Source organism: Phalacrocorax carbo, chromosome 20, assembly GCF_963921805.1.
Source record: "Phalacrocorax carbo chromosome 20, bPhaCar2.1, whole genome shotgun sequence".
NCBI classification, from domain to species: domain Eukaryota; kingdom Metazoa; phylum Chordata; class Aves; order Suliformes; family Phalacrocoracidae; genus Phalacrocorax; species Phalacrocorax carbo.
The window spans coordinates 4,452,140-4,474,896 of NC_087532.1; the positions used below are offsets into that span (position 1 = coordinate 4,452,140).

Below are 22,757 nucleotides of genomic sequence, written 5' to 3' on the forward strand. Positions count from 1 at the left end.
ACAGAGGCAGCACGGGGAACCTCTGATTAATGAAATTACAAATCAAGCCATGCTCTCTGCAAGGCCTTTCTGCTTCACTTGACACTAACCCCGGGGACATTTCACTTCTTTGCTGGCGCAAGCTCCTTTGCCAGTAGTTTAACACAGACCACTAGATTTGAGAATAACACAGGGCTGAGATCTCAAAAGGACTTTAACATCACCACGAAATCCTTTCCATGTTAATTTTTAGCCAGAATATTAAAAGCTTTCATATAGCTCGCTCCAAAGTGTAACACAAACAGCCACAGAAAAAAGAGCTGCTGAAAAAATGAACAAAGGAGGGAGCGAAAGAGAGGGGAGGGAAGTCAACAAATCCAAACCAGCAGGACCTGCTCCAGCTGCTTACCTGCTGCTCCTAAGCCAACCTCGATGCTGTTTCTCTTGAATTCACAGCGGCTCTGGGTCTCTGGCATAACGAGTTGACGGCTCTGATGCAGGTTCGAGATGATAGTGGAAAGGTCGTTATCACGGCTGCAACAGAGCAGAAAAGCACCAAGTTAAGGAAATCCTATTTGCCACCACATAATTGATTTTTGTGTGTATGAGCGAATGTGTGTGCGCACGCAAGATTCTTTTGTTTGCCCCTGACATAGCTGTATTTCAAGAAAGGTTCTCCCCCTCCTATCCATCAGGTTCCTAGGTAACCTCCTCTAGTTTTGGAGAGTGGAGACTAAGTGCAAAGCACTTCCCAAACAGAACTCTCATTTCCCATAAAGGACTCCGCAGCTGCCAGAGCTCCTGATTTCAGTTTTGCCAGATATAACTTGCGTGGGCCAGAACTTACATCTCAGATGGAAAAACTGAAAGCGTACGAGTTGGCAGATCTATTTCAGAATTAATAGGAAACTTGAACTGAAATAACTGATAGTTTTCTATCAGTTGCCACCCTTCTATTCCTAAAAAAAGTAAGTTTTCCATTCCATCACTGTTGGAACACAAGACGACTTTATTTACTTGAATGATAGTTTTTCTTTCTAGAGAGAAACCCACCATGAACCTGGACATCAGCAATAGTCAGAGCTGAGGGTACCGATTTATTTACAAAACTCATTTTCAACTCTTCACTCTAGCAGATCCTGAAACGATGCTCTCTTCCTTCTGGGGCAAGACAATGCATTAGAGCAGTTCAGCATTATTTTGCCTGTTCTCCCTGCATCAGACTGCTGGTAAGCAAGCTAGTTTAGTCATTTTTTCTTTTCTTTTTCCCTTCTGTGGAGAGGGAGAACACAAGCACAAAAAGACATTCGCTGTAGCAGATACTGCAGCTCATCTGGCAAATGCTTTTGCTTGCAAACCGCTATCCACTTGCAAGGTATTTCTGAATAAATGACACACAAACACTGAAGAGGAAAAATAACCTAAAACATATACACGATACTAAATGGAAATGCTGGAATGTCTCCCTTTTGTTTGTTTGCAGTATATGTTAAATCACCCATCCTTCTAGCACAAGGTGCTTGCCCCAAGCTAAATGTGGCTATTTTTCTTCCTCTCCTCTTTCTAAATGGAAAATGACAGCCAGAAGAACCAGAGACATTTACAAAAAATTACACATATTAGAAGTATTGCCCTCCCTCCCACGTCCACAGCTCCCTCCCAACCTCTACTCACATGACAAGCGCACCCACTCTGTGCTGCTGTGACACACAGCACATGACCACCAACTCACTGGTGCAGAGGAGAGTGTCCTCACCTGGGACCAGCAGGACAAAACGGAGGGTGCATTATCTGCAGAATTACCTAGCTATGATCTTCCTTTAAATATCCCCCTCTTATCCCCCCTTACCTCCTCCCCACCTGCTGCATCCCCACCTACAGGCTATCAGCACCAGCAACAGGAGCAGATCTGCTCAAATGCTCCAGAGAGCCCATCCCTAGTGCAGAAGCAGGGGCTAATCTGTCGTCTAGCTCCCTGCTAATCAGATAAGTTTATGACAGAAAGTCTTTAGACAGAGGTACTTTCAGCAGGCGTCTGGCTCCAGATTTTCACAAGATGTAGCAGACAAAAACAGACTCGCATTTCAGCAGCCGCTGTCATGTTCCCTGCTGCTCCCCCCCACCCCCAATCTCAGCAATGAGATAGGATGCTCAGATCTCAAAGCCTTTGAGCACCCATTGCATCTTCCTCCGCTAAACCAGTTCAGATTCCTCCTTATGCAAGCAGAAGGCTGATTACTTAAGCAAGCCCACAGGTGAGTGGGAAGCCCATTTCTCCTGTGCCAAGCAGTTTTGGGTCTTATCCTCTTTTAGCTGCCACCTTTAAGATGCATTATGCAAATATTTTGGTGTCTTAAGTCATTTATGGGATTAATGTGAAGTGATTATCAGTTCTTTTTAATCATGCCAATCAATAACTGGATGTCAGGGACAGAGGACAAATGCAGATAAACGCTGCCATCAGCACAATGCTCAGGAAAGGGCGGAGGAGATGAGCCAGAAGTGCAGAGGGAGAGAGGCAGGGAGTAGGAAGAGAAAAATGGCATAATTACATCTTCGCATTTGCAGAGTGTCTTGCATCCCAATTGAGCCCAAAGCACCTCTGATATGTAAACACGTTAAGAGAGCTATGAGCAGGAATTGTTTTATCCGCCACTAAAATGCAACTACCTCTCTGGAAAAACGCATAGCAGCTCCTTAACATGACTTGATTCTCCAAAACGCAAAGAGTGCAGAACACTGCGATATATCCACTGCAAACTGAAACCAGGAGATCTATGTGGAAGGAGACGTTACCACACCAGAAGTTATATTTTTCTTCCCCAACAACCTTGTGTTCTTAGGAGATCTTCCACACACTTAAAATTAAAATCATCATGATATGCAAAGGTGCATTAGCAACTCATAACTACGCACATGAGCAGATACCACAGGACTGATAAGTACACCCTAAAGGCCTTGACTTCAACTCAGTCTATCCATGCAATTAGGCAGGATCCTGGGAAAACATGACTTTGCTGAAATACCTTTGCAGAAGGCAAACCAAACACCAAGGTGACATTGAGAGCAAAGGGAAAAAAAGACAAGAGATAAGGCAAACAGGCTGAGGCAGCTTTTAACACATCAAATTGTCTCCCGGAGTTGTTCCTTTTGCCTTAGCACATGGGAGGTTTGAAGCAGAGACTGCCTTTTTGTTCTGGGCTTGTTCTACACCCGGCACAATGGGAGGCAGCTTATAGCTGGGGCTCAGTCTTAGCATCAGACAAGAGGGTGAATGGTAACCAGAGCTTCATATGAAAAATTGAGATACCTTTCTGTATAGGTGAAGACTTTAAGCATTATTTTTTTTTTTAAATACTGTAGGCCAAGCTGGCCCTAGCAAATACAGCTCCCACAGCTGCAATCAGACTCCACTGATTGCCTGGGCTCTAATAAGGGACATACTTGCACAAGGCTCCGCTTAGACCACAGAGGAGTTCCTACCACCGCGTTGGATCAACGGAAGGAAACACCAGCTTTGGTTCTGCAGCTCACAACTCTGCCACCTCCACTCTACCCGTGACTACATGAGGTAGTAAACAAACATCATTTTTACAAGAGATCCTCCTGAACCTCCACAGAGCAAAAGTCCAACAGCTTTCATCCCAATGCCATTTAATAAAACCAGTGGAAATTTAACTTTTAACTGAGGCTCAGTTCTTCAGGTGCTCCACCAGTTACTCAATGCCTTAGCCAGGCAGAAGGGGTCTGCCCAGCTACCAGCAACTGTCAGAAATGACCCTGCTTTTGCACGCTCGCTACCTCACACTGCAACTGCACTTCCAACCCTGAAATCACATTGTCCACTAATGCTTAGCCCAGGAGGACAAAAGACACAGCACTGCCACAGGCTTTGGGTGATCTACTTGGTTTATACACCAAAAGTTGCAAAACGTGAGTTATAACTCCAGCCTGGCCAAACTCCCAGCCCCGAGGGGAACACCTCAGCCAAATCACAGTCACTGACATCAGCCCTACAACACAAAGCAAGCAAACATCTGCCTCAGACCTGCCTCATCCACTTGCCATAAAATCCTAGAAACAGCCTAACACACTCCTCCACAAAAACAGCTACCTGAAAAACTCAGCTAACCACTTACCTTCTTCTGAAGGCAAACTGCGCCCTGCACGACACACTCCCCTCAGCAGAGCAGCCCAGTTACCCAGCAAACACCTCAGCTCTGCGGAACGGGGAGCACCTGGGCTCACTTAGTGCCCACACCTGCGCAGGGCAGTCCTGGGGCGGCCAGCGCTGGCCCTCTGCTCCGCGTTTCAATTCCCTTTGACTAACTGGACCCCAGACCCTCAGTCCCATTCCTCATCCTTCCCTCCTAACTGCTGGCTCCAGGCTCCTGTGCCCGCTTCCCGGAGAAGAGGTCTGGTCCAGCACCCAGCAAAGCCCACCTTGCAGGCACAGCTAGGAGCTGGCTCTCGATGCACGGAGCTGAGCAGTGCAAAACGCAACCTGAACAAGCAGCACAGCACAGAAATGAGACCCTCTCCCTCAGCCCAGGTTGCAGGGTATTCTCTTTGTGTTCAACTTGTTCGCAATACAGGACAGTGTTTTTGAAAGACAGCAGGTCTCTCGGGGAAAAGGCTATTTGTTCCTCTGGGTTTTCACACCACCTAACTTGCTCCCAGTAATCCTGCCATATAGGAAACAGGCAGCAAAGTCCTGGGCTCAGGCCTCCAAGCAGGCAGAGATCCTTCCCTCAGAGGGAATACAGCAGGAAAAGAATATCCAGCTTGCAGGACCTCAGGTCAAGATCCGGAACACGCACCATAACCTGTAGTAGTGCCTAAAACCTGGCTGCTTGGTCTGGCACAGCCATCAGCGCAACTGAAGGCAGGGACTAGGCTCACTGGAAGGGGAACTGAAACGGGTGTGACAGCACCCCCTCTGAAGCCCGCATCAGCAGGAGCACAGCTCTTGCGTGACCTCAGTGGGATGGAGCCTGCACTAGGGGATGGGAGAGGGCTGGTCCTTCCCGCGTCGAGGATTCCCCCATCTGTGTACTGAAGCCAGTAATTCCACCCAGGTGCTCACTTGCAGCCCCAGCAGGGCAGTCACACTCTGCTTTTCCTTTGTCTTGCCTCTGAGCCGCTGCTGGGTGCCTGTTAATGCAGGCACTCCCCCATACATGCACTGACACATGCACGCACAATCAGATTAAAGGTCTGATCCCTTCCAGTAGCATACTATTATATTTTAAAAACCGGATTAGAGAAGGGGGCTTGAGCAAGATACAGATCTCTCGAAAGGTCAAGGAGGAGACAAATAGCCTTCTGTAGGGCTGCGGGTTGCCATGGCAACATTCAGTTTGCATGGGTTTTGGTAATTAATGGTTTGGGGACCTGCAGTAGTACAGGTATGTTTCCAAGCAGCAGAGGAACACGTTCTGAGGCATGACTGTCTGGCCACTTCCATCTCATAGCAGCAAGTTTTGCTCTTGTGGTAAAACGAAGGGTGGAAAGCGGAGTACTCACTGCCAGGGATTCCAGAAGGCAGGTGGCTGGTTGGGCACATCCAGATTTGCATTCAAACTGGGAACTGACTCAGTGTTACTGATAGTCTCCTAAGACCTTTTTTCTGATATCTGGCTCAGGATGATCAAAGCTCTGATCACAAGATGTGTTTTTCAGGTATTTCTGCTATTTGGGTAGGCAAAGTTTTATAAAAGAACTTGCAGCACTACAAGATTTTTTAGTCTGAACTTCAAATCCAAAACACATTTAACTTCAATCCAGAATGCTCAAATTTGACCGGTCCTATATCTGAACAGTGAATCTAAACATGTCTAGTAAAGATAAACTCCTGTCGTTGCTTTCAATCACAGCCTATGTGCTGTTGCTCATTCTCTATTTGAATCCATCGTCCTGTTTTTGCAACATCATACTTAGCAGCTGTGGAGAGGAGTAAAATGTTAAAGAAAGATGAGGAACTCACGTGGCAAGGAAGTGTGTGATGATGGCTGATGAAGGAATGAGATCCCATCATCACAAAGACATCCCTCCTACCAAGAAGTAAGGGAAAGGCAGCAGCTACCTAAGAGCACTCTAGACTTCCCTGAAGGCCGACTGTAGCCTTGTCATGAACCTGGCCTTGTAAGCAAGACACTGTAACACGGAGTGAAGCTGGCAGTGGTGATACATAACTGCGTGTTTATTATTGTGCTCCACATGGCATCGGAGAAGCAACCATCCCACCAAATATGCCATCTATCTGTCCTGCCTTTGCCTTGCCCATTTATCCACCGAAAAGTGTGTCCTAGGCTTTTGCAAGCTGCTTTTCCATCCAACAGGATTCCCATTCTGCCACGACGCTCTGTCCTGCTGCCAAAAGCAACAGTCGGAGAAGTGGCTGCATATTACTATGGCTTGGGCAATTTTCAAATCCTAATGAGGAGAGAGCAAAGGAGCAACAGATCCATTTACCAGGAATGCAGGAAAGCTGTGATAAGGGTTTCGTCTAAGCCGCAGGCAACTGAGCAGCTCACCAGTGCACCACAGCTCAGGCCAGGCATGCTGCAAGCAGCAACCACAAAGCTTTAAAGGCCAAGTCCAAATGGCTCCTTTACCTGGATGTAGCATGAAATGAAAGCTGCTTTCTAACAAAATGACCGCCTCACCTTGGAGGGTATTTCTGAAGACACTGTACACTTGACCTGCTGCACTGGCAACAAAAGAAAACGGCAGGGGAGCACAGCGTAGGAGGCATACGCCGCAGGTTCCATGCTAGGTCTGGGAAACAACAAAAAAAGTCTTTCTCATCCTAAAACCTCACACCCAAACCCAATGAACATTGATGCAGGACTCTGGGAGTACAGGCAGGACAACATGGGTAACCGTGCAGCTCAGATACAGATCTGAGCTGACAGTCTAAAACTCCCTGTCACATCCCAATGCTCTGATACAAGGAGCCTGCTCTGCAAAGCAGAGAGATGTACTAATAACTAATGGCTGCAAAAATTACCACTGGAGGAAAAAAAAATATTGCTAATGTTCTCTACAAATGCTTTGATTGCTGCACTGTCTATGTTTAATGGAACTAGCTGGTCCTCTGTGTCCCCCAAAGCTGGTTGTCCTGATGAGACTTTCTGTAATGGCAGTATAATGGTCCACCAGTGGTCATTTGATAGCCGCATCGCTTACAGGAAAAGGCACTCAAGGGGAGAGACAGCCATATCAACAACTGGTGGAAGCATCACCCGGGCAGAAGGTGTCTGTTTGGGACAAGATGCCACAGCAGTCCATTGACTCATCTGTGGAGCCTGCAGAGAAGCACCGGCAGGAAGATGGCTAAACCAGCAGTACTATCATTTCTGGCACACATTGCATGAGCAACGTCATCTAGTCTAGCTAATGAGCCACAACCTGTGCTCAAGGAAGGAGAAGTCCATCATAGGGACTGCCATTGAACTGTCAGCTTTGCTAAGTGTCGCCGTCCCTTGGGACATATAAATGAATTAGGAGCAAGCCCTTTCAGGGAGGCTGTGGTAACCAGACATGCAGCAATCCTGTGTGACTGACTTCTGGGAACAATAATCTTTTTTGAGCAACATCTGCACCATAAGCCTCTGACTGGCAGTGTCTGAAGCCAGCAGCTATTGCTCCAAGACCCCTTCTGGTCCTACCTCGTCCCCTGGTCCTCATGCTGACCAGCATTTGGACCCTCACTCCAGTCACCTCTCCTCAATCTCAAATGACCCCCTGCAAACTAGTCCCTTGCATCTGCTGAAAGCTGTCTTCCCAGCCTGGTTCTGGAGCCAAGCCTGCCAGCACATTCAGCACGGAGTGGCTTACAGAGGGGACTAGACAAATGGGGCAGACACCTCGGTCTCTTGGCCCCTCAAGTGAGGGTAAGCAGAGAGGTGCTGACAAACGCCTGGGCCGTCCTGCCCCCGTGGGACACCTGAGACGTGCCACCCTTGAGATCCTCGGGAGGTGGCAGCTTCCAGCGATTGTTAACCCAAGCCGGATTCAGACTGGGAGCAATGCCTTTTAAACGTGTTTCATTTACAGACATTAGCAGCAACTGCATCTTTAACAAGGAGAAGGATGAGGAGACTAATGGATGGAGACAATTAACCAAAATATAAATCAGTGTCAGAGTCTCTGCTTCTAGCAGAGGCAGCCAGGCGCCCGCAGGGTCTGGTGATTCTCGCAACACGCTGCTCAAAGTGACTGCAAAGAGTGATTGCGAAGAGGGGGAGGGAGAGGGGAAGGAGAAAATTTGGTGAAAATTTAAATAATTTTCAATACTGTCTACCTCCGTGTTTGCTGCAGCCCTCTCCAAAATAAGGAGGCAACAGTAACTAACCCCACTACAAACGTCGTGCCCATCCTCCTCACAGGGTGAGCCAGAATGAGCCCAATCTCTTAGAGATCGCCCATCCTGCTGGCAGACAGGGTTTTCCTCTGCCCGTGCTCTGAGCTGTAAGATCACGTACAGCAACCTTTCAGTGCTTGATACCAGGCACAAAAAGTGCAGGTCACTCTGCAGAGGAGGTATTTCACCTGCAGTGCAGCACCACTCAGCAGTGCCCAAAAAAGGCTGCTCCAGTGGTTAGGATATTCAGCACAAGTTTGAAACTCAAGCTGTTGTTTTTCTGCTCCAATTTCCTGCCCAGACTTTGCTGGCATGTCCGCTAACCACTTTGTGCTGTTCTCCATACGCATGGCGATGCACAGGGCCACTGTGTGAGTGGGAGGCATTAGACACCAAGAGGCAACCTGGTGCTTCAGCAATAGGAGTTCTGGATATATCTGAGATAAAAAAAGAGGGAGTGATATTCTCAGTAGACACAAAATTGCACAGATCCCAAAACTGCAAGACAGTTAGCTGAGGAAACGGTGAATGAATCTAGTACCAGACCAGACGGGATAAGTCTTTTCCTAATACTTAATCAAATCAAAGGCAAACTGTGAAAACCCAGTCAAAAATGTATGACTGTCTTTGAAGGGATGCGAATCAGGAGATTGATGCCAGGTTGGGAAGAGAAGAGAGACTCAGAAAAGTAGCATGGGAGGAAATAAAACTGAAAAATATTTCTTTTTAAATATGTTTCACTGGCTCTCCATCCCCTTAATGATCACACAGTAAGTGCAGGGATTATATTAAATTTTACTGATCAATACAGTTGCCATAAAACTGTCCCGACCCTCTGCCCCTCCCTACAATAAAGAAAAAAAAATCCAATATGCAAAAGGAGGAATGTCAGGGCTTGCAGGGGGAAAGACGCAAGGACATGGATTAAGGCAGGGTAAGCGGAGACCAGCGCAGGTGTGTGCCCATGCATCCTCCGGCCAAATGCTCCGACGTCACTCTGAGGAACAGACTTGGGGTTTCTTCACCTTCCTCATTCTCAGCCTGACCGGATGCAAGCCCAGTTAAAGAACAGAGATTTTAATGGTACCCCTGGCTCCGGTAACAGATTCACAGACTCTGTTTACTCTGCAGTAACTTACTTCCTTCTACACACCACATGCACCCACTCTCGCCAGGCCAAGTCCCTTGCCTGGCCAGGTCGATACGCCAGGAATGACAGGCAGTTTGCAGCTACACGGAGATGACAATATTGCCCGAACCTGCAGAAAAACAAGTGATTTTTCCTTCTCTATCGACTTCCTCTCCCCTCTCCTCACCATCTCCCCAAAAGACAACTTTCTGGTGTAAGGAAGGTGTCACAGCCAGCCTGTTGTCAGAGTCATTTAGCAACAAGCAGACAGTGTGAGCGTGTCGCTCAGGGCTACCCAAACTGGAGCATACGCCCAGGGACAGGACAAGCATGTAAATCAGTCAGTGACTGTGCGAAGGGAATAATGAGCTTTTTATGGAAGCCATTAAAAGGAAAACCCAGATTGGTCTATAAATACTGTTGCATCATTATAGCTCTGAGAAACAACCTTATGTAACAGCACAACTATGTAATGTCAGGACTGGTGTAAAATAACAACTCAAAGGCTCTCATATTTTTTAGTTAGTGTTTTTTTTTTAAACCCAAACCAAAACCTTATAACCAATTTCCAAAGAAACACGTACATTCCAGCCCAGTCCTTGAAAAAAATCCACCTTCTGTCTCCCTGCTATGCGCAGGTAAATCTGGGGCTTGTTAAAAGGACCTAGAAAAGACAGGCACGACCTGGGGATTGCTGGCCATTGTGCTGCCGCAAGAGAAATACGTGACCGCAGCTCCCACAGAAAATGCCACCAGTATCACTCCTTTTCCCTTAACCTGCAATGTCCAGCCTCTGTGGGCCATTTAATCACAGATTCATCGATTTTAAGCCCCAGAAGGGACCGTTAGATCTACCTCGTCTGACCTCCTGCGCAGAACCTGTCAGAAAATCACCCTATCGTACTCCCAGTTAATAGTGGCAGCTCAGAGTGAAAAAAATGTGTGACCTGCGTCTCTGCCCACCAGGAAGCAAATAGAGACCCTCTATCTCAGAACCCCGACCACACTGAATTAAGTCCTCTGGGACTAAAATAATCTGTTTATTCCCAATAGCTGATGAATCCTCTCAGCGTCTTCTTTACCAGTACGGAAACCTTCCTATCCAGATGAAAAAATAGCACGTTTCACAAGATGACCGCTCTGACTCCCTGCCACAGGCACAGCACCAAATCGGCGCAGGATTAACCACCTTCCAGTCCGGCAGAGCTGAGACTCGTCTTGGGGTAAGAAATTCTGCAAAATAACTTTCTCCTCAGCATGTCTTGGCTTGCCCTGGCATGGCCTTTGAGTGCCAGAGGTCCTTCAGCAGACAGGCAAGGTCACTGCCTCTGACACTCCCAGGCAGTAAAACTAGGGTCACTGAGTCAGCAGAAACAGAGAAGGGATGTGGATCAGGGAAAGCTCGCAGCTCAGACCGATCAAGGGCTCTTCCCCTCCTCCCTCGCTCCCGCTTATCACCTTGCACACAGCTCAAAACATCCAGCAACATCTCCCTAATCACACAGCGCACAGCCAATACCCTCCCTCTCAGGTCGACGGTGGACAGAACAGCCAGAGCAGGATAAGACCTAAAGCTGGGCACCGGAGGATTTGGGTCAAGGATTTGAAGGCTCTGATCAGGTGACTAATAAAGTAGTGGATGGGGCTGGGCTGGGGGGCGCAAGGAGGAGCAGCAGAGTTTGTTTCACTGTTAAACAATAGGCAGCATGACCCGCTGACAGGCTGTGTCACTTTTCCATCAGAGATAGGCAGATAAGCCCCAGGCAAAGAAGATGGATGCAAGCAAGCATATGTACGTGCAGCTCTGAGGAGCAGCGGGGCTGCCTCCTTCCTCCTGACCTCTCTGTGCATTTCTGCCTCTCCCCATCCCGCTTCTCACACTCCAGGACCTCCCTGGCATAAGCTGGGCAGCTTCAGCTCCTCTGACCTGCCACTTCATGAACTGTAATGCGGCAAACTACTGCGAGGCAAGCTACCTTGTAAGGCACTTTCTGGCTCCCTCTCCTGATTTCCTGAGTTCATCTCTAACTTCTCTATTTGCTGCAAAAAACCTAGACCGCGCAGCTACCTGGCGACCAACATTTGTAGCCAGCGATGTGTTCAGTGGCACTCTCACACGCTCAACCAAGTGCAAACTGGCCCTGGTAACCAGGAATCCACCTTGGGGCCGGCTGAAGCTAAGGGCAAGACTCCCACCTCCTCCACCACCACAGGAGTAAGCTGTACGCCGTGAGAATCTTGCACTCTAGACAGAAGACAGAAGCATGATTTCCAGCAGGCAAAGCTCAGGGCAGAGTCACCTCTCATTCCTTGGCCTTCTTGGTTATATTTTCATTGCTCTGTCTTTCAGTTGAAAAAAAAAAACAAACCCAAACCCTCTCAGTCACTCTCTGTCCTTGATAGTCATCAGTCTTGATAGACCTTCAGAGACAACAATTTACCAACACCCCCACTTCTGCCTTTCGGGTATCTCCACCTTCTGATGAGATGTCACCCGTCAGACACTGGCAAAAGGGGAAGGAAAGGAGAAACGCAAGGAAAGGGAAAAGACGGAGGGGTAAACAAGTTTTACCAACTGGAGGGAGAGAGGCCTGAAAATCCCAGCCCCAACCATGGGCAATAAAGCCCTAATTCTCCCTGCAGATTTACCTTGGGGGAAAAAAAAATCATTCTGCAATGTCCCAAGCTCATAAAATTTCATTAATGCTCATGACAGTTCATAAAAATGATCCGTAGAGCTGGCAACTCCAAAATTAGGTGGAAATAAGTATAAAGATGTTTTTATTGTAATCCTGCTTTGTCATTCGGCTCTCTGCAAGCCCATAAATAAAAATAAGATAGAACTACACCACATTGACGCTGGACTAGAGATGGGGAAGAGATAAAGCACTGAGATGACGCACAAACCCAGTCTATCATTACTGGCACCTTATTCTGACAGTCAGTTTTGACACGTGCCCATCTGCTAAGGTGCCACAAAAGCCTCTTGCCAGGGGGATGCCCACGCTAGACATTTTAGCCCCAGATTTCCCCTCCTGCCTGCAGTACTGCAGACAGGGTTTCCGAGTTTGAAGAACTATCAGACAGACCTAATGCATCTTGAACCCTGCATTTCCACCACAGTTGTCATCTTGGAGCCAAAAAGCTTACTGTGCAGCAGGATAAAGGAGCACAGTGACTTCTGAGAAAAGGAGAAGGGCACAAAGCATTAGAAATAATGAAAGCCTGAATCCAAACAAGGTAGGGGAAACCTTAAACACAGTCAGTCACTGTACTACTTACTCGTCCATCACCAGCAGGATACACCACCCCCAGACGAGACAGCTCACCCAGACTTGTAAAAAGTACAGGGATTACAGAAGCGTGGTGTCGGCACTGTGCAAGACTATCACCGGGAAGGCGCAGCTCCCGGGAAGCACCATCCCTGTGTGATGCTTGCATTGCTGCTCAGAGCAGTCTCCTGCTCCTTCTGCCAGACTTACTGCCCCCGGCTCTCTTCTGAGGCAGGAAACCTGAAGGCCTTGTGCTATTTTCCTCTCATGAGGACCTGGAACTCAGCACCCCAAGCCGGCAAGAATCCTGAAGGATAGTTACAGATTCCTCTGCCTGCCATTTTTTCTTAGTGCAGATGTGCATCCAAGTACACACGACTAGTCCCTTTAAAACATCTTTGACTTCTACCTTCTAGCACACACTTATTGGGCAGCAGCCCAACACAAATTCAGAGTTCAGAAGGATTTTCTGTAATGGTCCATCTTCATCGGCTCATCTGCCACAACCTCGACAAGTGTCTGTATGTTTTTCCCCTGAACATCCATCAAGCCCATACTATCGATCACCCCCTCCCCTCCCTGAGCACGGGCTACAGCTCACCTTGGCCACTAATAAAAAAAGTTTCACTACGAGAATAATGAAAGCAACCACGGCAAGCAGAAATGCAGTTGGAGGGTGGGGTGTCAGGTACCTGTGACAACCCCTTATTGTGAATCAAGTGCATTTCATGAATACCTAAAACTGCCTCCATTCTTCTCCTCCCCTGCCTCCTCAATATACAGAACTTGTGGGTCAGCCTCCAATATTCCCTGCTTCATGGACTCCTGCAGCTCACACTGGATCCCTCCCTCATCCTAGAGCTTCAGCGTCTGTTTTCCTTTCCACCACTTCCCAGGGGCTTAGTGTGTTCCCATGCAAATTTATAAACCCTTCTTTCACTTCCCCAGTTTATCATTAACACCAACCTAATCATCCCTGCTTACCCCAAATTTTCCCAAGTTCCTAAGCCTCTCACGCTGGATCTCCAAACTCATCCCTTAAAAAATAGTTCTGAAATGCTGTTACTTGTCAGAATCAAAGTCACACCCAGCCTCACCCTCTAAGCCAGGCAGCCGCTCCTGCTGCATGCATGCGAGTGCAGGGAAGGGCCAAACGATTCCTCTGCCTGCAGCACCAGGCAGCCTGGAGGTCCTGATTTTAGTCCTGACAGGGTTTTTGGCACGTCTGATTTGCACCAAAAGCAATGGGCTTGTCCTGCTGACATGTGGAGCGCTCCCTGAAGTTTTGGACTTGTCTAGATGCTGCGTTCCAATGTTCCTCAGTAACAGACAAATAGAAATGTTTTGCTCAGCCAATAAAAAGAATGTGTCGCTGACACGCAGCTGGTGTGCCTAATGGATATAAGGTATCCTTAAATATCCCAAATTCTCCTCATTTTCTCAATTCATTAAGCCGCCTGCTTTGAACTGATGAAATATTAAAATACTCAGATGAGCAATTTTAAATGGGTGAAAGGGTATAAGTTTAGACAATGAACAGTGGGAACTGATGAGCTACAGGAATCACTCGCACAGCCAATGTATTAAGGACAAGACAGACTTATATTTGAATCCTTTCAATTTCACAGTAGGGTGGGAAGAGGGAGGTCAGAAAACCTCCTATTCCAGAAACATGCCCTTGAAGTTTTGATCCAACATACAATCTAAAAGCAGAAGGATATGAGCCTTTTTTCGATCACTGTATGCAGCTGAAATATATCAAGAATGCTCCCCCAAACCTGCAACCAAGCTTATGTATATCTCAACAATATACCAAGGTCTTCAGATGCCTTCACATGCTCGGTTTACCCAGAATCCTTTCAGTTACCCTGCAAAAGGTCCCTTATACCCCACCTCCCATGACAGACACACTAAAGAGATGACAACACACTGGGGATAAATATGAAGAGCATCACTCTTGATTAAACATTCCCTCTTGCCTTGTAGGTATCTAACAGCTCTTCTCACCTACCTTATTTGAAATATAATTGTATTCTTCTAGCTTTAAAATGAAAGCTAAAACTAGTTTATCAGCTACCTATTCACCTTCTGCATTTCTTTGAATCTCTGCTGGCACATAAGTGGTCTCCTTTCCCTAACCCATCCCTATAGTCAAATGAAGCTTCCTGGGAATTAATATAAGAGCAAAAAGCACTGCTAACGAAATAATGATGAAATAATTATTTCAGATGAAATACTACTTTCCAGCAAGCCAACAGGTATTAATTTTCTCCTCCCTGTTCATCCGTCCTTCCCTACAACTATGTTCGTTCCAGAATCTGCACAAACGAGGCCATAGGTAAGGCCTTGTTTGGCCTTATCCCTACAGGAAAGGGAGAAGCAAAAGCTGCTGAGGTAGCCCTGCCCTACATGACTCTGTGGAAATCCCAGGCCTAATTCACCGACCCACATGGGCCTTGGGGAACAACTGCCAGCAGCCTCTGGGGAGTCCAGGAATACAAGCAACTTCTGGAACTGAATTTCATCAGTGCCTTCCAGAAAGATGGTGTCAAGAACAACTTTTTTTGTCTCCTGCCAGTACCAGTCTTTTGGGGGGTTTAGATCCACAAATAAAAGGAAACCATATACTCTGCAGCATAGAGCCAGAAGTGTGTCGTGTTGCCATCTGAAGTCCCCAAAAAGCAGCTGATGGAACATCAGGCCCATATGTAGCGGCTCCTCCTATTTTTACCTCAATATCTACACTTTCAAACGTCACATGGATGCTTTGTGGGTGATCAAACACATGCAAAGCAAAGGTTGCTCATATTTTTTCTAAAGAACTGGAGTCTTAGCTCCTTGGCTGAAACTTCTCAAATGCTCTTCATTCTCAGGTAGAACGTTCTTGTTCATGTCTATCAACTCTGTTGATGTGACGTGGATTTACTTTACTTCTCTTCTCCCAGCTAAACAAAAGAACACATCCATTTACTTGTTGGGCAACTATTGTCTAAAATCAAACAGGTATGTCCTGTTTGATGAACAAACTGAGTTCACCCATCCAGAAAGTCCTATTGTCTCCACAGAGCTGTGCCTTGACTGCCAACAAGAGTGGCATTAGCCAAGAGCAGCATTAGCCAAGAGCTTCCTTGTATTTATTGGCTTTGCCTTCAGGAACCACGTCCTGGTTCACAGCTTTACCTTTAACAGTTACAAAGGTGAGAGCTCTTTGTATATTCCGCCAAGATGAGGATTAAAACATTTCCTTAAGCAGTCTATATCCCAGTGCCACCACAGAAATAATCTGGAAGGGCCAAATTCAGCCTCATGCTAAGTAAGTGTCCTCCCCATACCAATCCAGAAGTCAAGGTTAATCATTCTGTGGCCTTTCGCTGGGATCTTTTTAAGCTTTCTATAGCATACAGTCAAGAGTCAGCTTCACAGTTGTCCTCCAAAGTCATCAGGAGTTAAGGAAAGAGCTCTGCAGGTCTACACGGAGTTGGGATCTCACCAGCCTTCTCTGCCCTGACTTAAATCAGATGGGCAAAATCTGACTCATTCTCTTTAGTTCAGCTCACGATCAGCTTTTTCAACTGGGACCACTGCTTCTGTCCTGCTGTCTGTTGGTGTCGAGGCAGGAATCAGTGACTGACATGGAAAGGTGAAGGCAGGTCCCCATTTGAAGGCACTCTCGTCCCTCTGCCACTGTCTGATTTTTCTGCTGTAACTTAAAGGTGCTTATCTGACAAACACCAGCTCTTTTAGCAGCAGATGCTAAAGACTGCGGGGCGTAAAGGGGTCACATCTAGCTTCCAGGTGCTAAAAAATTCTTGTGACCTTTTGGTACCTACTTCACGTCTCCTAGATTAAAAAGCTTACCAGGATAAATAAATAAATAAATAAACAGATCAGCCCAGAAGCCATTCTATATCAATCCTTAAAGGGCAGAGCAGCAGGATGCTCTGGCACTTGATAACATTACCTGCATCACACAGCAATACTTTCTGCTGAGTCAGGATCAGCCTTGACATGTTCAGAACCATCTACTTTTCAATTCTTCTCTCCTTTTCCTCTCCCTGTATCTTCCAAAGGAACGAGCTAAATCAGTGAATTTCCCTTTAGTTTTCTTCTCCTGTCCCATTTCCCATTATTTTTCATCTGCTGCTTCATCTTGGCCTGATTTATTTAATGTCCTCTTCCTTCTTGACTAACCTGTTTCATTCCTCCTTAAATGCAGTTTTCTAAAAAGTGTGCAGCCGTACCACATAGACCAGATACGTACATGTAACAATTCAGTGTAAGCACTGCTATTTAAACTCAGTTCTGGCTGAGTAAGTGTTTACGCTAGGGTTAAATCAACGTGGAAAGGCTCACTAAGTATGTTATAGTCAGATTTAAACATACACATGCACAGGGATACAAAGGCTCTTGGCCAAATGCCTGTCTGTCTAAAATACATTCTAATAGGGCTCATGCCCATCCAGAAAGGCTGGTTACACACCACTGTAATCTTTGTTTGAACTGTGGTTGTTAAATGCATTTTATTTGCTCTGGGCAAACGATGCCTTTGATTCCCTTCCATCTCCTTATGCAGCCTTCATGTGGCATGTACCTGGATAAAATTACCCCCGGCAGGTCCAGTCAGCTTGTGGTGTCCCCTCAAGTGGCTTTTTGTTCATACGCAGTGAAGAGACTCTCCTGCCTCTTTTCTTTGTCACTTTTAAGCCGGCACCAGGAGGAAGACAGAAGTGCTGCCTTGGATATTCTCTCTGAGTTTGCTTACCATGCAGCCAAAAGCTAAAGCATGCGGCTGAGCGTCAAGATGCGTAGCTCAGTTCTCTGCTTGCTTCTTGTCTTTTTATGCAGCTTTAACCAAATTACATACCATCTTCCTTCCTACCAGTCAGGCCATCTTTAACAAGGGCAACACTAAACAACCCTTGATTTCCTTGGAAACAGGGATGGCTTAATTCCACTGACAGTGTCTTGAAATTCTCAGGTGGCCAAAATGTTTATTCCATCCTGAGCTGCATCACCGCATGGTATTAACATGCATGGCCTCTTATCTATTTCCCACTCACCTCCCTGCAGTTCCCTCAAGACATCAAGTGGCAACAAATAGAAGGAAAATCCTCTTCCTCCCTGGAACTCCTTTTTATTCCACAATTTATTTTCATGAGATGCCTCAACCTCAGAAAGGTAATCCTGCCTGTGGTGCTGAGCAACTGTGACTCACACTGAAATCAATGGGAGCGAAGAGTAGACATCTTGTGGCCGAGACCGGGCTTTAACCTCGTGTTTACTATTTCAAAATCTGACAGGCTTGTCTTGAAATAAAAGAAGTGCATCATTTACTGAACAACTTTAACGCATTTCAGCAAATTATTCCAGGAATGATATATGCATACAAGGGAATTCTGCCTTAAAAAGGCAATTTTAAAGGAAGTCTAGCTGTAAACAAAAACTTAAACCTGTAGTAACTTCAAAGCTTACAAGGGAAGGGAGCAAAGCACCTGGCAAAACAAGGAGAGATCCTAATCTCCACTTTCAGGACAATTCCCCTATCTCAGGCTCTTGGTTCTTTGCATATAGAATGATTTGTACCCAATTAAATGTCTTTTTATCCAGGGCAATGCAGACAGCAGTTCTAAGGTGGCTAAAGCCAATGAATCCAGGTATCCCCTGACAACTTGGAAAGGAAGATCAAAGGCAACCTTATGACAAAGAGGCAGATCAATTAAGATGGCAGTTCTGAGACCTACTTGATTTAAAATAGCGCGGTGACTGTGTGTTCATGCAGGTGGGGTGCATCGTAACGATTTCCTGGCACGGGTTTGGGATGACCTGTGTAACTCCCATGTGCTGAGTTATGCAGGTCACTGAGAACAAAGGTCAGCCAAGCCTTTTTGCCCCCCAGTGATGTATTTTAGATATGCCAGATGTTTCACAGAACTGTGTGGCAATTTAGGTCACTTAAATACACGCAACCTTTTTCTGTACCGACACATAAACACACAACTGACTTTGCCACATAGCACAACATGTGTTGTTTGCTTCTGAACTAGCTGGACGGACACAGTTTTTGGAAGTTGGACTAACCATTTAACCTGCAAAAGCCAAACTTCTCTTCCCAGGTGGAACTACTGATATTTGTGCTAGGAGAGAGCTAAACTGAAGAGAACGACGAGTTAAGCTGAGAAAACCCAAAAAGTGTACTTGTTGACAGAAAAATCAGACCCTTATTTTATTCTATGCATTGAAAGTTCAGGGTTGTTTTTTTAAGATAGGGATTCTAATTTCCAAAGGTGTTTGCGCCTTTACTTGCCATTGTGCAGAATCATTGTTCACATGGCTCTTAATTAAGGCTTGTGTCAGCACTTCCATTCCAAACCTCCGCCTTTTAGGAGTTTATAACGCAGCCATAAAACTTTGCTCTAGGCTGAAATTTATCATGAAAGGGTCTGCCTGGAAGGAATCCATTCTTTTATATTTTAGAGTCCCAAAAGCTTATAGCAACAAACCAGGGATTTTATTCTAAAGGCTGCCGTACAAGAACCTTCAGCTGCTTTTTAGAGGAGTGCTGGGTGAGATGTGCCTTCTAGACTGGCTTCTGGATGCTCACTGATCATGTTCTGTATTCTTAACATCGTAAATTTTAGGAATTATGGGGGTTTATGCTTCAGGGCCAAAGTCTGTGCTTACTTAAATACCAGTGAATACCTCTGCCCTCGCTCGTTCCCTAATGGAGTATGAATCAGTACACATTTCCCACCCTTCAGTCCCCACTGCCTCCACTGCCTGATGGGGATGCCGAGACTTAATTCATACTCCGGTACTCAATTAAATATAGATGGACTTGTCTCTCCAGGTGCACAGTTCAGGCTATGCCCTTCACACACCAGTGTTGCCAACAGAACAGGCCGAATTGTCCTCAGGCTGGGGGAGGGAGGGAGTGGGTATGCGTAAATGGGTTAAAACGACAGAGACAACTATTCATCCTTCCCTTCTCTGCTGCCCACTTTCACTCTTGCGCCACAGTTTTTTGGGAGGCACGCAGACAGGGACAGAACTGCATTTGAAGGGCGTGTGATGGAGATGGAAATAATTTCTAATATTCTCTGCTCCTGTAACTGATGCTTACATTCACACAACATTCTGAGGTTTCCAGATATAACAGAGAAATGCCCACATCAGCCGCAATACTGATAAGTACGTCTCGTAAAGCTCTTAAACAATGTTCTCTTGAGTAAACACTACATTTGCTGCACTGAGTCTTATACACATTAAGTCTTGTCACAAAAGATGAAATTATCAGATGAAATCATTTGTACTCCTTTGTCCAGACAATCTGACCTCTACAGAGTATGAATTGCCTCTTAAATGTTTATGAGGTGTCCAGCATCAGGCAGTGGGCACTTCCACAGGTAACAGGAGTAGGAGTAGAAGAAGGAGGAGTAGGAGTAATGTTTTCCTACTGTTTTTAAATCTCTAACTGAACAGCAAGTCTACACAAAGCATCGGAAACTACCTAAAAGTAAAAGCAAAACAAAAACATTATTAGTGGACTGCTATCTGCAAGCAGATCCAACGGACCAGATCCTGATTTCTACAGTATCCATATACGTATGAAGCACACACAGAACCAGATTCGGGACTGCTCTGCACCCTACCTTCTGGTCTGTGCTCCCCAAGGAGCTTCACAGCTGCACAGATGAATTTTTCTTACGCAGCACCTGCCAGGCTCAACTATTTCACTCGGATGTGGCAACTGGGTATGAAAGAGAAATTTCAAAATTCCAGTTTTCTCTTTCTAGTGTAGAGGCAAATTTCTGCAGCTCTATTTTTAAGGGTTATGAAAGTTTATGACAACTAGCAACACAGAAAGAAAATGCACTATGCTCAGGGTATCAACTGACCCAGAGGTCACAAAGGAATATTCTTTTTTGTAACTGGATATCTTCAATTTATTAATTTCCACCTTCTTAGGGTATCTCTTACTGCAGGAAACCAGACTTTAAAACCAACACACCAGACTGGTTTGGCAATCTTTCTCTTCTCACAATTCAGAATTCTATGTCATTTCTTTTAGTTCTGCTTTGTAAAACACTTGTCATTTTCTGAATGCCAACTTTTTCCCGAGTTGACTTGTAAATAGTCATGCTTTGCACTTTTGCAGCTGTAGTTCAACCCAGTCATAATTCACATTGCAAAAATAGAGTCCTATTGGCTCCAACACTTCAACGCCGCAGTCGGATGCCTACATATGTAAGTTTTTGCAGAACCGGGGTGTCTCTGTGGCATCATATTATCTAAAGCATCTGTCTCCAGTGATTCTCGTCATTTGCAGTCACAGGCCTACCATTTGAGGTAGCACTGCTTTAAGTTTGCTAAACACAGCACTGCAACTCCCGAGCAGTTCAGGAGGATCCATCAGTTTGGCCTTCGATGAGCCAGTGCAAAGTGCAAAGAACCACTTTTGCAAATAAGATGCAGACCCCTGTGTCTCTCATGCCGGGAAATAGATCTGGGCCCCCGCACACTTGCATCCTTCCAAAAAGGGACCAGAGTAAACATATCAAAACCAATAATGGGCTTTCTTTACGAGACTAATCAGTTCTCTCTTCCAACATAAAAAAGACTGTTTCCCCCCACCCCAGACAAATTTCCCCAAAATAAAAACAAAAGAAAGGATACATGATAAGGGGAGAAAGAGGAACAAAAGAGGAAGAGAAAAACCCCCAGCACCGACATTTCTAAATGTTCATTTACATCTAACAGCATCCATATGCCAGTAACATATCATAAACTCTTAGCCTACCATACAAAGAGGGTGCCCCAAAATGGTACCTGCAAGAGGTCTCTCGGAAGGAGATGTTTAAATCCCAGTGGGTGTGTATCCTGTTAACAAACAAACAGAGAGGTCAATGGCACACGCTGAACACGGCAACTCTTGCCACTTAAAAGATCTGTTCCATCACGACAACCCACCCATGGTCCTCTTAAGCTCCCTCTCTCCAGTTCTCAGCCACAACTACTGCTTCCTTCCGAGCTGCGGGGTGCTGTGACGAGCCACACTGCACACACGTGGCAGCCCTGCGCGTCCACAGCGGGACTCACAGCGCTACAAACGGGAGACCTGCGGGCGACCTGTACAGCAGTGAGAGGACTTCTCTTTGCTGCACACAGTCTCCCGAACCAGTGCAGGGACTGCAGGATGTTGCCTCAACTAACTGGCCATGTTCAGAGGAAGCAGAAAGAGCTAAGCATTGACATTTTACAAAGAAAACCCAAATATGCCTGTACCATATTCCCTCCTCCACACCCGCCCCAGCTGTAAATAAATTATTAGCAATTTCCCGCCTCAGAAATTAATTTCATGTATTCTGTCACTCTGCCTGCTGACAAGCAGGAACAGCAGATTCTAGATGAAGAATATCCTATATTAAGACAGACCAGCCAAGGGGGTTGGTTTCTTTTGTTGTTTGTTTTTTTTTTTTTCCCCGCTTTGCTACTAGACAGCATCTACACCAACCCAGAGGGCTACGGCAGATGCTTGACCTTCCGTGGTCTGGTGTCTCCACTTCAGGGAGCCCTGATCCATCCCCGCCCCCGCCACCCAGAAGAGGTCTGTGACCACCACAGTTTCTCCATGTCAACGTGATTGATGTGAACCCCAGCCGTCTGAGACCAGATTGGCAAGCAAGCCCATATCCTCGCACAAACCCACTCCCACATCTCTCAGCATCTGCCAGTGAACATGCTGGTTCTTAGCTGTGCGTATAAATTGGCTCCTGCAGATGTTGGTTCCCAAAAGCATTAAACAGAAATGGCTGCAAATATCACAAGTAGCAGAGGCCAGATGCACTTTTGTGTATTTTGTGTAGCCCTATCGCACTCCTGCCTCTGCCCAACTACAAAAAGCAAGTGTGTAGCTGAAGACCATCTGACTGTAGAAAAAGCCTGATCTAAAACCTGCTGAGGTAAAGGAGAGCCTTTCTTCCGATTTGAATGTGCTTTGAATTGGGCCAGA

At 46.2% G+C, this 22,757-nt stretch overlaps 1 protein-coding gene across 9 annotated transcripts in view; it reads right to left on the bottom strand.

Moving 5' to 3' along the window:
• The window catches only part of SAMD11 (sterile alpha motif domain containing 11), a 188,833-nt gene that overhangs the window by 55,941 nt on the left and 110,135 nt on the right, over nt 1–22,757 (bottom strand). For 8 of the 9 annotated variants that reach the window (XM_064470077.1, XM_064470074.1, XM_064470080.1 and 5 more), the window contains 2 exons: nt 21,575–21,625; nt 389–513 (listed from right to left, as the gene is read on the bottom strand). In XM_064470077.1, the coding sequence (XP_064326147.1) occupies nt 389–513; nt 21,575–21,625 (176 nt within the window). The remainder of the gene's footprint in view (nt 1–388; nt 514–21,574; nt 21,626–22,757) is intronic. The other variant, XM_064470078.1, reaches the window with a different exon arrangement.